We start from the raw sequence: 14882 nt of genomic DNA on the forward strand, positions 1-14882 counted from the left end.
ACATCAGAGCGTGTGTGAACCAGCTGGCTGGTGTTTTTACGGACATTTTCAGCCTTTCCCTCTCTTTGTCTGTAGTCCCCACATGCTTTAAAACATCCACCATTGTGCCTGTTCCAAAGCAATCCAGTATAATTTGCTTAAATGACTGGCATCCTGTTGTTCTGACCCCCATCATCAGCAAATGCTTTGAGAGACTAATCAGAGATTACATCTGCTCTGTGCTGCCTCCCTCACTAGACCCATTGCAGTTTGCTTACTGCAACAACCGCTCCACTGATGATGCCATTGCATCTACTATACACACTGCTCTCTCCCACCTGGAAAAAAAGAACACTTATGTGAGAATGTTGTTTGTAGACTCCAGCTCAGCATTCAACACCATAGTGCCCTCCAAGCTTGATGAGAAACTCCAGGCTCTGGGCTTAAATAGCTCGCTGTACAGCTGGATCCTGGACTTCCTGTCAAACAGACGCCAGGTGGTTAGAATAGGCAGCAACATCTCCTCATCACTGACCCTCAACACTGGAGCCCTGCAGGGCTGTGTTCTCAGCCCACTCCTGTATTCCCTGTACACACATGACTGTGTGGCAACACAGAGCTCCAATGCCATCATTAAGTTTGCTGTTGATACGACGGTGGTAGGTCTGATCACTGACAATGATGAAACTGGTGTCAGGAGCACAACCTCTCCCTCAATGTCAGTAAGACAAAGGAGCTTGTGGTGGACTTCAGGAGAAGAGATAGAGAACACAGTCCCTTCCCCATCAATGTAGCACCAGTGGAGAGAGTCAGCAGCTTCAAGTTCCTGGGTGTCCACATCACTGAGGATCTAACATGGTCCATCCACACTGAAGCCATTGTGAAGAAGGCTCATCAGCGCCTCTTCTTCTTGAGACAGCTGAGGAAGTTTGGAATGAACTGCCACATCCTCACACGGTTCTACACCTGCACTGTAGAGAGCATCCTGACTGGCTGCATCTCTGCCTGGTACGGCAACAGCACTGCCCACAACCGCAAAGCACTGCAAAGGGTGGTGCGAACTGCCAGACACATCATCGGAGGTGAGCTTCCCTCCCTCCAGGACATATATACCAGGCGGTATGTGAAAAAAGCTCGGAGGATCATCAGAGACTCCAGCCACCTGAGCCGTGGGCTATTCTCACGGTATCGCAGCATCAGGACCCGCACCAGCCGACTTCATGACAGCTTCTTCCCCCAAGCAATCAGAATTTTGAACTCCCACGATCAAAATACATCAGCACTGCACTTTATTACTCTTACTCTTATATCTCACACCGGACTGTCATAAATTATATTATTATTATATTATATTCTCTCCTAACAACACACTGGCAACTTACTATCAACCGACAGCCTGAATGTCAATACAGTACAATACAACCTACTGTACATTCTATATATACTTTTTTTTTGTATAACGTGTATTCTATATTGTGTGTATTGTATACTGTATATTGTATGTTATTATTTGTATATTGTGTTGTGTGTAATTATGTGTATATTAGATTTTAAATTGTGTTGCAAATCTGATGTTTATTGTAAATTGATGTTTATGTCTCGTCACTGTCATTACTACTATGTTGCTCGGAACTGCACCCAAGAATTTCACACACTATTGCACTTGTGTATATGGTTGTGTGACAATAAAAGTGATTTGATTTGATATTTTCTATAATACAACCAGGATTTTTCTATTGCGCTTATTCCATCATGCAACAGACAAATTGTTTGGGATTTTTACCTGCAAGCAGCTATTATCAGGGTTCAGTCTTTTTAGGGCATTTAAGGTCATGTTTAAAAGGATTTCAAAAGAGGCACCTAAAACAGAGAAAGTGCATCAAAAACTTCAAGGCAATTAAGCAAAGAACCTTTGAGATATAGCCATTTTTTTATAGTCCACCATATAATTGCAGGCTCCTTCAGCTTCACATCATAGCATATATGTGCTAAATTTGATAAAAAATCTGATGTTTATAACACCACCTATTCTTTAATCTCCACCAAATATTGCATTTTATATACTATGATATGACCATGCTAAAAAAAATGAAAAGTTCAGCTTACAGACTCCAACGAATATTCCTGCACTTTATTTGTTAATCCTAAACCTAGAACTAGTTTGCAAAAGTACTGTTTTTAACTGAAATATTTAACGCAGTTTTACTGACACCAATGATTCTTGAGGAAAAGTTGAAAAGTTGTTCAGAATGAGACGATCTATAATATATTAATTACTTGTGCTTGTGTGAAACATTATATTATGTACAGTAAAACCTTTAATGCACATGTAAAACATAATAGTACCTCCCAATAGTCTTTTTACTTTATTTTTTTTCTAAATGTTTACAGACCTCTAGGGCCAAGAGGCAAACAGGTCCACCACATTTTGTTCTGATCTTTGTCTGATAGCTGCTGAAAGTTGATTGGCCAATGGCAGCCATGTTTCTCAGAATATGTGACTGTCATGATAGAAATTGATAGCACCTCAGATAAAGACACTGCATGCAAATTTAGAAATCGCTCAGACCAATGGTTCCACAGATAGGTAGAACCAAATTCATGTATTTTCTTTTCTGTTATAGCACCACTAAGTAGCCAAGCACCATTTCTTTGTATATGTGTCCTCAGAATAAGCCCTTACATCAAAGCGTAACATTTTATGAAAATATCTCATTGTATTTAAGATATTCCACCGTCCCTCAGGAAATAACACTATTCTTCATTCCAGCAGATCTAACCAAGCATAACTATATACTTAAGAAATAAGCTATAGCAAAAGACATGAGAACCTGTGAACATATCCGATCCCTAAAGTTCCTATTTTATCACCACCAAGTGGTCAATCTCCATTTAATTTTTCTAAAATGGAGTTATAGCCATTTAAGTAAAACTGTCCAGTCCACTACATGCATTTTTGCTGGCTGTACCCACCTTGATTGGAAAAATAAACATGTTTTTAGATAATTAGTGATCTAGGGACTCCAAACAAATCATTCTAGATTGGTTTCACAATGCATTTATGAGGGCGTCTGAGTATTGTCACTCTTACCGAGTATAACCATTATCACAGTATACTGTTGCAAGCCTACTAATAGCATCTGATTTTTTTGTTGCCTGATGGTGGCCAAGTTTATGATATATATAAAAATATGCCCCTTCACATGTGTATAAACTGTGATGGTGTTAAATTATTATGTTACATAATAACCATTTCAGTAAAACTGGCCATATACAGTCTTTTGCGTGCAAGAAAAACGCAAGGGCGCATTGTGGACGCTTTGCACATACCACTGAGACCAAGAGTCAAATAGGTCTACCACGTTTCATTCAAATCAGCCTTTATTGACCTTGTCTGATAGCTGCTGAAAGTTGATAGGTCAGTGGCAGCCATGTTTTTCAAGATATGCAGATTTCTTTAAAGAACTTGTTGGGACCTTGGACAAAAACACTGCATGCAAAACTTCAAGTCATTTGGACTAACAGTTTCATATTTAGAGCATTTTAAAAAATTGTATTATTATTATAGCGCCCCCAAGTAGCAAATCCCAGCCAAATTCATTACAGATCCTCACTTTGATGCCCTACAAAATTGTCTTAAGTTTGGTCAACATTGCTCATTGCATTCAGGAGTTATTGCCTTGTTTTTGGATCCGCCCACAAGATTTCACTGGTCTATTATAGCCATGCAAAACATAAAACTCAAGATGTTTTTGATAATTATTGATGTAGGGACCCCAAAGAATCTTTCTAAACTGGTTTAATTTTGATTAAATTTTAAACCTATGACTAGTTCACTAAAGTAAGTTTTTCAAATCAACTCAAATAAAAAAATAAAATGTTTAATGAACAATTTGATTGACACTTATGGTTCTTGAGGCAAAGTTGTTCAGAACAAGGAGAGCTATCATATGATATGAATAATTTTTTTTAAAACACTGTTATATCCAACCCTTAAAAGGCACACAATTCGTGAAAACGCCACCCAATGGCTGATTTATTTTAAACTTTAAACAGACCTCTTAAGCCAAGAGTCAAATAGGTCCACCGTGTTTTGTTCTGATCGGCCTATGTCAACCGTGTAATAGCTTCTTAAATTTGATTGGTCAATGGCGGCCATGTTTTTCAAGCTAGGCAACTGTCCACATAGACCTTGATAGTAGCTTGGACAAAGCCACTGCATGCAAAATTCAAGCTGATCAGACCAGTGGTTCCATAGTTACAGCGGTTTTAATATTTTAAATTATTATAGCGCCACCAAGAGGCAGAGCCAAGTTTTTTTTTTCATGTGTCCTCAGAATGACTCCATTCATAACTGTACTGAAATGGGTGAGAATATCTCATTCCGTTCAAGAGTTATAACTATTTAAGCAGAACTCACCACTCGCGCTACGTACGTTTTAGCATACCATTGCGAAGATTAATCGAAATAAAAAAAAAAATTATACATTTTCATAAGGGGACTCTGCTGAATCTTTTTGCACTGGTTTGGTTCCTATGGGGCAAACAGCCTAGGACTAGTTAATTTTTAAAATAAATTCAAATAATCGCAAATTGAGAACAAAATGTCATGGCGGAAATGAATTCGGAGATAGCAAAGTTAGTCTCAAGCCAAGGATTCCGATGATATAAAACGCATAATAATATGACAAATGGTTTAGGAGTTATGGCCCAAAATGCGTTTTCCTTTGTTATAGTGCCACCATCTGGCCGATCAGGCCGAAACTTTGCGCCTTTGTAGACTAGGGGAGTACTATCTAGCCTCAAAGTTTCAGTTCTCTAATAATTATAAAAATAATAAAAATTTTAAAAGCAAATCCAAGCAAAAACAATAGGGTTTCTAGCCCTTCAGGCTTGAACTGCTAATAAAAGCAAATCCGAGCAAAAACAATAGGGTTTCTAGCACTTCAGGCTTGAACTCCTAATAAAAGCAAATCTGTGCAAAAAACAATAGGGTTTCAGCACTTCGGGCTTGAACCCCTAATAAAAATCCTAACAAAAACAATAAGGCTTGAACCCCTAATAAAAATTCTAACAAAAACAATAAGGCTTGAACCCCTAATAAAAATCCTAACAAAAACAATAATGCTTGAACCCCTAATAAAAATTATAACAAAAACAATAAGGTTTCTAGCCTTTCAGGCTTGAACCCCTAATAATAAAACATTCAATCTTAACTTTTCTTGATTCAGGCTTAGTTTAAATAATTGTGAAACAAACAGTTCAGTATCATGAACTGAACCAAATTGTGAGATGAGTGAAATGTTACACCCCTATTTTATATATATTTTTGCAATGTGAATGATCATTTTTTATTTCAAAACTGTCCAATCTGTAGAAGTAGCAGGCATAGAATAAGGTTTCTGACAAAAATCGTCAGTGTTTCACACTTCGTGCTCATAGTTTTGAATACCTCACATTCTGTCAGGTGGTCACATACAGTCTTGTCGCACAAATATTTCAACATATCCGACACTCAGATCGGACCTGAAATTCCACCTCTGCAGATGGTCTGAACTCCACACAGCTGCCGTGCAGCACTCAATTTGAAATGACTGACCTCTGGTCTGCCGTTTATCGGATGCAGTGAAAAGGCGGCTTCAGTCCAGTAAGATGAAAGAAAATGATCTGCAAAAATGTAGCGAGTACTTTTCAAGTTTAAATAAAATTGTAAAAAGTACTATTTTTTCTTTTTAAATGTAATTAAGTAAAAGTACAAATATTCTGTTTAAATTGCATTCAAGTACAAATCCCAAAAAATTACAGAATATATAAAATATAAATATATATTTTATTATATAAAAGTATAATACTTAAGTATTTTTACTCAATTACTTTACACCCCTGGGTTTAATTTAGCAACATCACAATTTAACTGTTTGAAGAATGGAGAAAGATATAGGTTATAAAAATAGACTTTATTAAAGTCAGACAATAAACAGTAACCCTCCCTCCCAAAAAAGAGACAATAAAAGCAGTCAAGATAAGTTTGAGCCAAGCAACCTCAAAAGCCAAAAAGACAACAGAACCTGATTAATTATTTCACTAATTACACAGTTAATTAATCAGCGCAGTCTGTCCCAGCGCCAGATAGACGCATCATCACACACTGCGATGAGAATACTGCTGTCTCGACTGAAACTCGTCTGTCTGATGGCCGATGTGCATTTAGGAAGAGTAAGTGTGGTACACCTGAGGAAGAACACAGTAGAGAAATATAAGGAAACCAGTAGAACAAACCTAGCAAGTTGAGGTGGATACAGAACTTACTTGGCTTTATGAGGATCTTCTACTTCTAGGTCCCAAACGTAGAGCTTTCCGACTTGATTTCCCAGAGCGAGCATCTGAGAAGATGAAACACATTTCATTTCACATGCTAAAAAGATGTTCTTTCATCTGTGATCTATAAGTTGCCTACAGCTTATTGGCACATCTAGACAAACAAGAACTTTAGGCCCTTTCCCACCTACAGTCCTGGTACTTTTCCCTCAGTAACTTTCTAGATGAGAACCCTTATGAGGAACGGAACACCCGAGGACTTTTCCTGTTGCATTCGCATTCACAAAAAGTACCCCCGTAGTGACGTCATCTAGTATTTACCATTTTTTTCTGATGTTATTTGCACACGCGTTTCAATAGCAACAACAACAAAATCAACAACACCAAAGGAGGACGCCGGGATCAGAGCTACACTTTTGTTTGTTTAGGGCTGTTTTATACGAACTGTGGCTGCATCGGAAAATGTAGGCAGCTGCCTTATCAGTTAATGGTTTAAACAAGTGTTTTTGGATGAATGGAACTATCTGAACAGTTTAAAAAGCACCTTATTTCAAACTACCTTCATCCATCCTTATACAGCCTCCGAAGGCAGCATTTACCAGTTTTCGGATGCAGCTTGTGTCTTCAGGTTACAGTTTAAACTGGGCTCGCAAGGCATGCATGCATTGCTTCGTGCTGTAGCCGGAGAGATGAGATGAGGTGGCGGAGGGGCCCTTTTAACAATGGAGCTCATGCTGAATTCAGCAGACAACATGTTGAAAATGCACTAAAAATCTATTTATCAACAATCATTTACAATAAAGGCTTTTATGACTCAGCATAAATTATAATACTCAAGTACTCACTCATGGACTTAAAAAAGACGACTTGATGCAACCTGTGTTAACCACACAGTTACAGGCATGCAATAATTCCCTCATGTAAACTAGATTTAATGCCGGTTTAGAGTATAATAAAGTTCAATTACCCATAAACATCTGATTATTTATATCCGTCATCCCAGGAAAAAGTCGATGTAGTAATCCAGAAATTACTTCATTTTCTGTAAAGTCACACAGTACAGATGCGATGAATACTCAGTGTCTCCCTATGAAGTCACACACACATGCGAAACAGGTGATTCTCTTAGGATACTTTGTTATTTCTGTTAAGGGAATTGTAAAATTAGTGCAATCCTCTCAGTAGCAGGTTAGCAGCTAGTTTGTTTACTAACGGTGGCTGTGGAGCTCCTCTCAATGCAGGTTTTTGACCTATCACAGGCTGAAGCACCTCCCACAGTCCCTATACACCCCAAAAGTATCTACCCTGGAGTAGGAGCTAAAAATGTCCCCTAAAATGGCTTTGAGGAACTATAGTTCTTTAGGTGCAAAGCGACGAAAAGCACTAAACCCAGGCAAATGTACCTAAAACGGGCTTTTGTAACACCAGTGGGAAAGGCCCTTTTGAGACATTTTTGTTTTGACTGCAACCACAAAGTTAAACAGACATCATCTATATATTCCAAGAAATTCTTTATACCTTTTGCCAGAAATCCATGGAGAATCGCATGTACCAAATATCACACTGGCTGTAATCAAAGCGGCCGAGAATCGTCACATTCGACTCATTTGGCTTAATGTGGTCAATATCGTCTTCCATTTTCCCAGGTTTCCAGCACACTATGGCATTTTCACACGACTACAACAAGAGAAAGGTGTTATTAAATTTTTGCGTGAGTCACTAACAATGAGGTGTTCAAGTGTGTGTTGTAGAGATGCCGACTGGCTTTTGTGTTTTAGTTGAAACGACCTTTGAGAGAATCAAATCTCCAAGCCAGCGGACACAGTCCACATAGTTCCTGTGAATGTCTCGTGTGGAAAAGTCTGGAAAGTGTATCTTCTGAGACACAAAAGGCCTGTAAAACAAAGAGTTCTTACAATCTGCAATGTTAGGTGCTGGAGTGAACAGTTCTAGTTAATAAGGGCTAACCGGTTGGTTTTGCTCGGGTTATACTCGTATGATCCACGGATGGCTTTCTGCATCCTCTCGGAGTTGATTCTCCACAGCTTCAGCGAGTGGTCCATCCCACACGACATGATCTTCTCACCCAGCAGGTCAAAATCCTACAAACACAAGAGGAGTATTCACCCTGATGTCACTGTTCATTAATGTTGATGTAAATCTGACCAACCATTAATATCAAAAAGCTTTAAGGAACCATGATGCCACTGCACGCTACTGCATGCTTTAAACTCACAGCACTCAAGACCTCGTCGCGATGACCTTCAACACCTCCGAATATGGCCACCAGCGTATCAGTCTGAATGTTCCATAGACGCAGCGCGTGATCTGACATACACATGACACGCTAAAACAGTGCAGACTAACACAGCATATGTATATGTCACCCAGATTATTTCATTATTCTTACCTTTACTGACTGACAGCAAAAGGTTTGGATCCCTTGGATGAAATTTGAGTTCATTGATGGCGTTGCCGTGGCCGACATAATGCTACAAATGAAATAATGCCATCAGTGTAAATCTGGGTGAAGAAACAATCAACACACAACACGACTGCGCTAATGCACAAATACTGTTTTCATTAATGATTCACCATGCATTCACATTATTAACTCATACGACATCTCACTTTGACACACTGCATGGTGATGTGGTTGATGATCCGAATGATGCCGCGCGAACCGGCCACAGCGAGCAACGGGTGACTAGTGCTCATGTCAAATGTCCAAGCACAAGTGTAAAAGTTCTCATCCGCCTAGTGAGTGCAGAAATCAAGGGAATACCACGAGACACTGGGCCAAAACTGCAGTGAAAATAGCCTAGTTTCTATCCACTTTCCGTGCTATTTTGTTATCAACAAATTGAAAATACGTAAAAAAAAAAGTTTGGGAAATTTACCGTCTTCTGCCTGTTTCCATTCAAATAAAAATGGTGTGCGTGATGACATCATGCCTAAATAAAAACCACTGTCGCATAAGTTTTGGTTTATCGCAAAATAAATCTGCCCTTAAGCCGTTTCCATACAGAAATGTGCGTTTATCGCTAATTGCGTACCTTTTGCCTCCCATATCTCCCTAATTTTTTTTCCTCCGAAATTTTGGTAAAATGGGGAGAGTATTGAGACAATTCATTGAAATTAGACAGCTTACTGTAATTTTAATTTCACAAATAAATGCAATCAGAAGAGGAGAAATTGCAATCAAAAGGGAGCAGTTGCCCTTCTGATAGGACTGTAATATTGGCCTATCGCAAGTTGCCACCGTTTCGGACCCGAAGCAAATCGTCATGGCCCTGTTCAAGCTGGCAACCTGCACCAAGTAGAGGGGGAAACTTTAGGTCTTAGTATAAGCACCATCCATCGAAGTGTATATGTTGTGTGCACAGCTATTAAAGAAAAATTGATGCGGTGTAATATCAGGGTTCAGGCTACATATGATATATTCCTGATATTCAATAGGCTATTCTGAACAATCATCAAACTAAAGCATCGCCATCACAACTGCATTATGTCCTGCATATTTGTCCAGCAACTTTTAATGACCAACTGAACCTGACTGTCATCTAAATGTAATTTTAGCATCATAATGCAATTTACATTTTCTGAAGAAGCTCAGCAAATGCAATCCAAGGTAAAGAGGGTTAGATTTAAAATATTTAAAAGTTTTAAAATGTTCAAAAGCTCATTTTCTGAAAGTGAACTCTGCATTGGGCAAATAGTTCTGACAGTCTTGAAAAAAAGTGTAGAACATTCTGAGAATGTCATCCAGCCGACTTTTTTCATCTACAGTACAGAGTAAGACTAATTTAAGTTTGTGTAAAGAAAAGGCATATATAGGACTAAATATATATATATTTCGTTTGGTAATTATTTTATTTAATGCTTTATTCATTTGGTAATTTATTTAGCCTATTTTAATACAGGAAATTTTGCCAAGATTTTTTCAAAAGTAAAAACAATAATTTTATAGAATTGGGCTGTGTTAGTGTTTCAAAAAAGCACACTGAAGCTTTTCTCCTAGTATTGTGTATTTATTTTTAAATACACAATATTTATTTTCAAATTTAAAACATCTTTGTGCATAGAAATGAAATGTTTTTTTGTATCATGGGCTAAATCCATGATGGCTACCGTGATTAAATCAATCACAAACAGTGGCCATTCATTTGTTCTCCGTGCAATTGTCGATGTACATGATACGAGATATTTGTTTTGGCACTTCTGGAAGTGTCATGTTTGCAGAATCAGCTCTATATGCCATTAAGATCAATCCATAATCAAGTACAATAAATTGGCTTTCAAGGATGTATACCTTCGTCATGATTAACACAGGCTAATGATTGGGTAAATTCTGCCATGTGACACTACATTTTTGCGTTAATGTTCGACAAAAGTGTTTCCAAACCAGTTTTTCCTGACATTTGAAGTATCGACATAAGAGTTTATGTGCTAGAGCTAAACAGAAAAATATTATGTCGACACTTGTGAAATTCTTAGCGATAATTTGCGTTTCCATCAGCTTTATTTTGATGCGCTAAAACTTTTTTTGCAAAAACTCCTTGGATGGAAACGTAGTTAGTGTTTAAACGGACTGGATAGCAACAGAAAAGACAAAAACCCAATGAGGGTTGGAAAAGGATACATCTGCATCTACATATGACTGCAGGAGCCGAATCTCTCCCTGAGAATGACACTCGTATAATGTGACCTGCAACAACAAGATCAACTCGTCAAACATTAGATAGTTCATTTGTGTGTTCGTTGAATACGGAGTAACAGTGGTTTGACACTCACTCTGTTGCTGCCGACGGTCGCAAACACCAGCGGATCTCCTTCTTTACTGTGCCAGTTAAACTGCACACCGAATAACGGCTGCCCATGATCCTCCTGTGCGGTTCATTGGACACAAATCACCATCAATGGTTCTTTCACTCATATTCACTACAGAAATTCGTCAGCCGTTCTTACCCTCAGACTGTTGACACACTTGAACGAATATTTACATTTCTTGGACTTCCATTTGCCTTTACCCCAGCTCTTCCTGCCCGGGGCACTAGCGGTGTTGGTCGGGGTATCTGGCCGCTCTGTGTTGGTGCCACTTTCAATACTGACCGCATCATCCTGCAATTCAAACACATTTCACTCTTAATTCATTTCACAACAGAAACAGTACAATACAGAAACAGTCTTAAATTCTCCTCAGAACTACAATGAAAACAACACTTCATTAACACAAATTATATACAGACAACATAAACACGCATTTCAGGCCTTAGATTATATGTATTATAAATTAGACGAAGAGACTGTGTTGATAATTAACTCTATAAACACACGATACATCAATTGAAGCCAGTGAGATGATACTGATGTTTTTGTCATAAAACTCGTGTGCATTAATATAATAACACAAACACATTCGATTCCCTTTACATCTCGATTATAAACATCCAGCAGCGAAAATAATGTGGAATTTTGCGTTAAAAAGAAATACGCGATAAAAGACAGTTCACATTCACGCGCAGCTACACAACAAACATTTATTAAAACACACAGAGCGCGAAATACACACGTACATTCTCGTCTCCGGACAGATCGGGGTTGCTGTTTTCATCGCTACTTAATTTCTGTTTTTTATTATTCGGCATCTCGTTTCCCGCCTCGTGACTTTCAGACATTTTCATCTTCCTCCTCATCTTCCACACGCGATGACACACTGCCGGAAAGCAAACCGTACGCTCTCATCTGCCACACCAGGCCACACTGCTGCAAAACTCTCCTGCTGCTTTAACACCCACCGACACCAGAGGGCGACATTTCAAACCTACATTACATACATGCGTTCATTGACATTAATTCATAAACATTTATATTCAAATAATTTATTTCTTTATCAGATGCGAACAAATAAAGAATACTGCAACATAAGTGATTTATTACAAGAGGACAGTATCATAACAAGTGCTGAAATAAAACAGAGATGAAAGATACAGTGAAGATAAAGTAAAATAGTTTAATTATCATAAAATAAAGTTTTATATAAAAATCTAAATGATATAAATGAAATAGTATTACGTTTTTGTATTAATAGTTAATGGAAGAGTTTAGTTTCTTTGAAACAGAGAATGAATTGTTTAATTACAGTTTTTTTTATTTTATTTTATTTGTTTTTTTGTTGGATACACACTGGTGACTGAAACATTATCTTACCTAACACAAAAATAAAACTGTTAATATTATGCATTTATTTACGTTAAAACAGTATGCAATTACATTACAATGGGTATTTAATTAACATTTGAGTCTGGCTATAAATTCCTTCTTAAGATCTGGCTGACAAAAAAACATCACACCCTCAACTAACAAATGGGTTTTGATTAACTTTGAAAATAAAAGCATACAATGTAGGGTTATTGTTTATGAAATCTGAGGAAGAATATTTAGACTTGCTTAAGTCTATCTTTGACCATATTACATAAGAGAACAATGGCAATCTAATGTAGAACTCTCTTTTTACACAAAATAATGTAGCCTAAAACTGAAAAAAGAGCATAGTGTCTGTTTTTCCTCTTTTATTATTATTATCCTCCCATTCAATGAGGGGACAATTAGCCTTTTCTTGTCCTGCACACATGAATTTGCACACAAGAGTCATATACTTGTGCAGTTAATAAATAATCATAAGAAACAATGAACAAACTGATTTGATGATGTTCAGGATTGTGAACGCTGACACACACCTGTATACAACTAAATAATGTCAGGATTTATGCATAGGCAAGTTCAGTGACACTTCACATAATCTTTTTACAAGCACTACAGAAAAGAATTGAGAATAAAATGCAAATTTTCGTGTATTTCTTTTGAAGCTTCGGTTTACATCATCGATTTATCTTTTGTGAAAAGTTTGTGCATATGAGCTGACATCACTCCTGTAACAGCTTTGAAATTATTTAAGTCTGTAGTTTTGGCTGCACCCAGCTGATAAACAATTTGCATAAATACATTTGATTGAATAAGAGGCGATAAAATGCGCTCATATAAAAGTTGCTGGTTCATGTTTTGGAAAAGAGTGTAACTGAACTATGCCCACACAAGCTTAAACATTCGCGCTCAGGTCCGGAACTGGACCGTGGATAGCTTGACGACCGCCGATGCTGTTGTTGCACGTGTTGAGTGTTGTTAAACTCACCAATGTTTTTAGCGCAGAGAGAGCTCGGATGTTTACACAGCGATTTTATCAAAATCATATGGAAGGTCAGATAAAAGTGATTGGCTGGCCTCATCGAATCACTGAACAACATTAAATAAAGACATTACTTCATACTGGGAGACTCTGAGAAGTGGTGGTACTCAAGAAAAACTGCCGGTGTTGTGACAATCTGTGCTTTCTGCTCAGGATGTGCTACCAGCAGTGAAAACAGTGATATATAAAGCCTGAACTTGGGTAGCACATGTCGAGGCATGGGAGAATCTGTCTGTATATACTACAACAACATTAAATGTGTTAAAAACCTAGGTAGCACATCTTGTCAACCAGATAATACCTATCAGGATATGCTTCCAGCATAACTATCAGATAATGTGATATGGTGTAATGCCCATTTCACATCACAGCGTATTTTTTCATCGTCTATAATAACAGATTAGAGCATTCACATCGGAAGCGTCAGCGGCGTGTCAGAGCGTAGTGTGAGCTGCAGTGCAGCGGGGGTTTCGGCTCCAAGTCTATTTTTGCTGCGCCGCTGGTACTCAGTTAAAGTGACCGTGCACTGATGGATAAAATGAATGTGATTTGACACAGAAAAGTACACAATGCACAAAATAAGTATTTATTAGTAGTCTAGTGTATCTTTATTCTGTATTAATTAAAGCACATCTGAAAAACAAATGAAAAGAAAAAAGAAATTCCAGGAGATCTAACAATTTAAACCAATTTAAAATATGTTAATTATAGATCTTAATCAGAAGTACAGTTTATCATTTAAAACTACAGTAAACTACAACTTATGAGCCTGAAAATATGAGACATGTACTATTACACATAGAACAGGTCTACAGATGAAATTACTCTGATGTCACACCGCAGGAAACCGCGGTTCCAGGTTCTTTTGAGCAGCAGATTTCAATGGTGGAAATAGGCAGCGCTGCAGATTTAATAATCTTTTTAGCTTTATAGAATGTAATAATGTCTTTTAATGTTATTAAAACTTATTGTAAATGGCTTATCTATGGTTTACAGAGAAGAAATTATGTGGGTTCTTTTCTGAAATTTCAGCAAAACAAGTTTAAACTTGGTTCAATGAGCCTTTATGATTATGTCGGACATGTAACAGGTTGATGAATACACATACTCACGTTTAACACGCTTCTAAAGCCTAAGAAATGTGATATATAAAAATAAAAACTACCACTAGAAATGCAATATGTGTCTTTACCGCTTAAATTATTAACCCGCATAAAATAAATAATAATATTCTTACTTCAGTATGATCATATTCCATATCAAAACTTAATAACTGTTGTTTTCGATTGAACAATATTATTTCCTTAAATCAAAATAAATGCAAAGACATCATTTTTGC

General features: G+C 37.5%; 1 protein-coding gene across 3 annotated transcripts; it reads right to left on the reverse strand.

The window, feature by feature from the left end:
• Window positions 1-5917: 5917 nt before the first annotated feature.
• LOC127444934 (polycomb protein eed) lies at window positions 5918-12023 on the reverse strand. 3 transcript variants are annotated; one of them, XR_007897890.1, is made up of 13 exons: window positions 11874-12023; window positions 11266-11418; window positions 11092-11184; window positions 10940-11005; window positions 8929-9054; window positions 8708-8789; window positions 8534-8625; window positions 8266-8399; window positions 8086-8191; window positions 7816-7974; window positions 7265-7339; window positions 6289-6362; window positions 6137-6210 (listed from the first exon to the last, which is right to left on the reverse strand). XR_007897890.1 is itself a non-coding variant. In XM_051704602.1 (12 exons), the coding sequence occupies exons 1-12, from the start codon at window positions 11909-11911 to the stop codon at window positions 6084-6086; spliced, it is 1215 nt and encodes a 404-aa protein (XP_051560562.1). In that variant the 5' UTR covers window positions 11912-12023; the 3' UTR covers window positions 5918-6083. The 3 variants fall into 3 exon arrangements, 2 of the variants coding, with proteins under 2 accessions (XP_051560562.1, XP_051560561.1); XM_051704602.1 differs by lacking the exon at window positions 7265-7339 and having other exon boundaries at window positions 5918-6210; window positions 11301-11418; XM_051704601.1 differs by lacking the exon at window positions 7265-7339 and having other exon boundaries at window positions 5918-6210.
• Between the last annotated feature and the right edge of the window lie 2859 nt (window positions 12024-14882).

The sequence above is a fragment of the Myxocyprinus asiaticus genome, chromosome 8 (genome assembly GCF_019703515.2).
Source record: "Myxocyprinus asiaticus isolate MX2 ecotype Aquarium Trade chromosome 8, UBuf_Myxa_2, whole genome shotgun sequence".
NCBI classification, from domain to species: domain Eukaryota; kingdom Metazoa; phylum Chordata; class Actinopteri; order Cypriniformes; family Catostomidae; genus Myxocyprinus; species Myxocyprinus asiaticus.

Excerpts from the sequence above, each read along its gene's own strand:
- LOC127444934 (XM_051704601.1), bottom strand. The coding sequence starts at position 11,993 with ATGAGGAGGAAGATGAAAATGTCTGAAAGTCACGAGGCGGGAAACGAG. Across the intron at positions 7,975-8,085 it reads GAGATTTGATTCTCTCAAAG|TCGTGTGAAAATGCCATAGT; the intron begins GTCGTTTCAACT and ends CTCTTGTTGTAG. Across the intron at positions 6,211-6,288 it reads GAAGATCCTCATAAAGCCAA|GTGTACCACACTTACTCTTC; the intron begins GTAAGTTCTGTA and ends GTTCTTCCTCAG.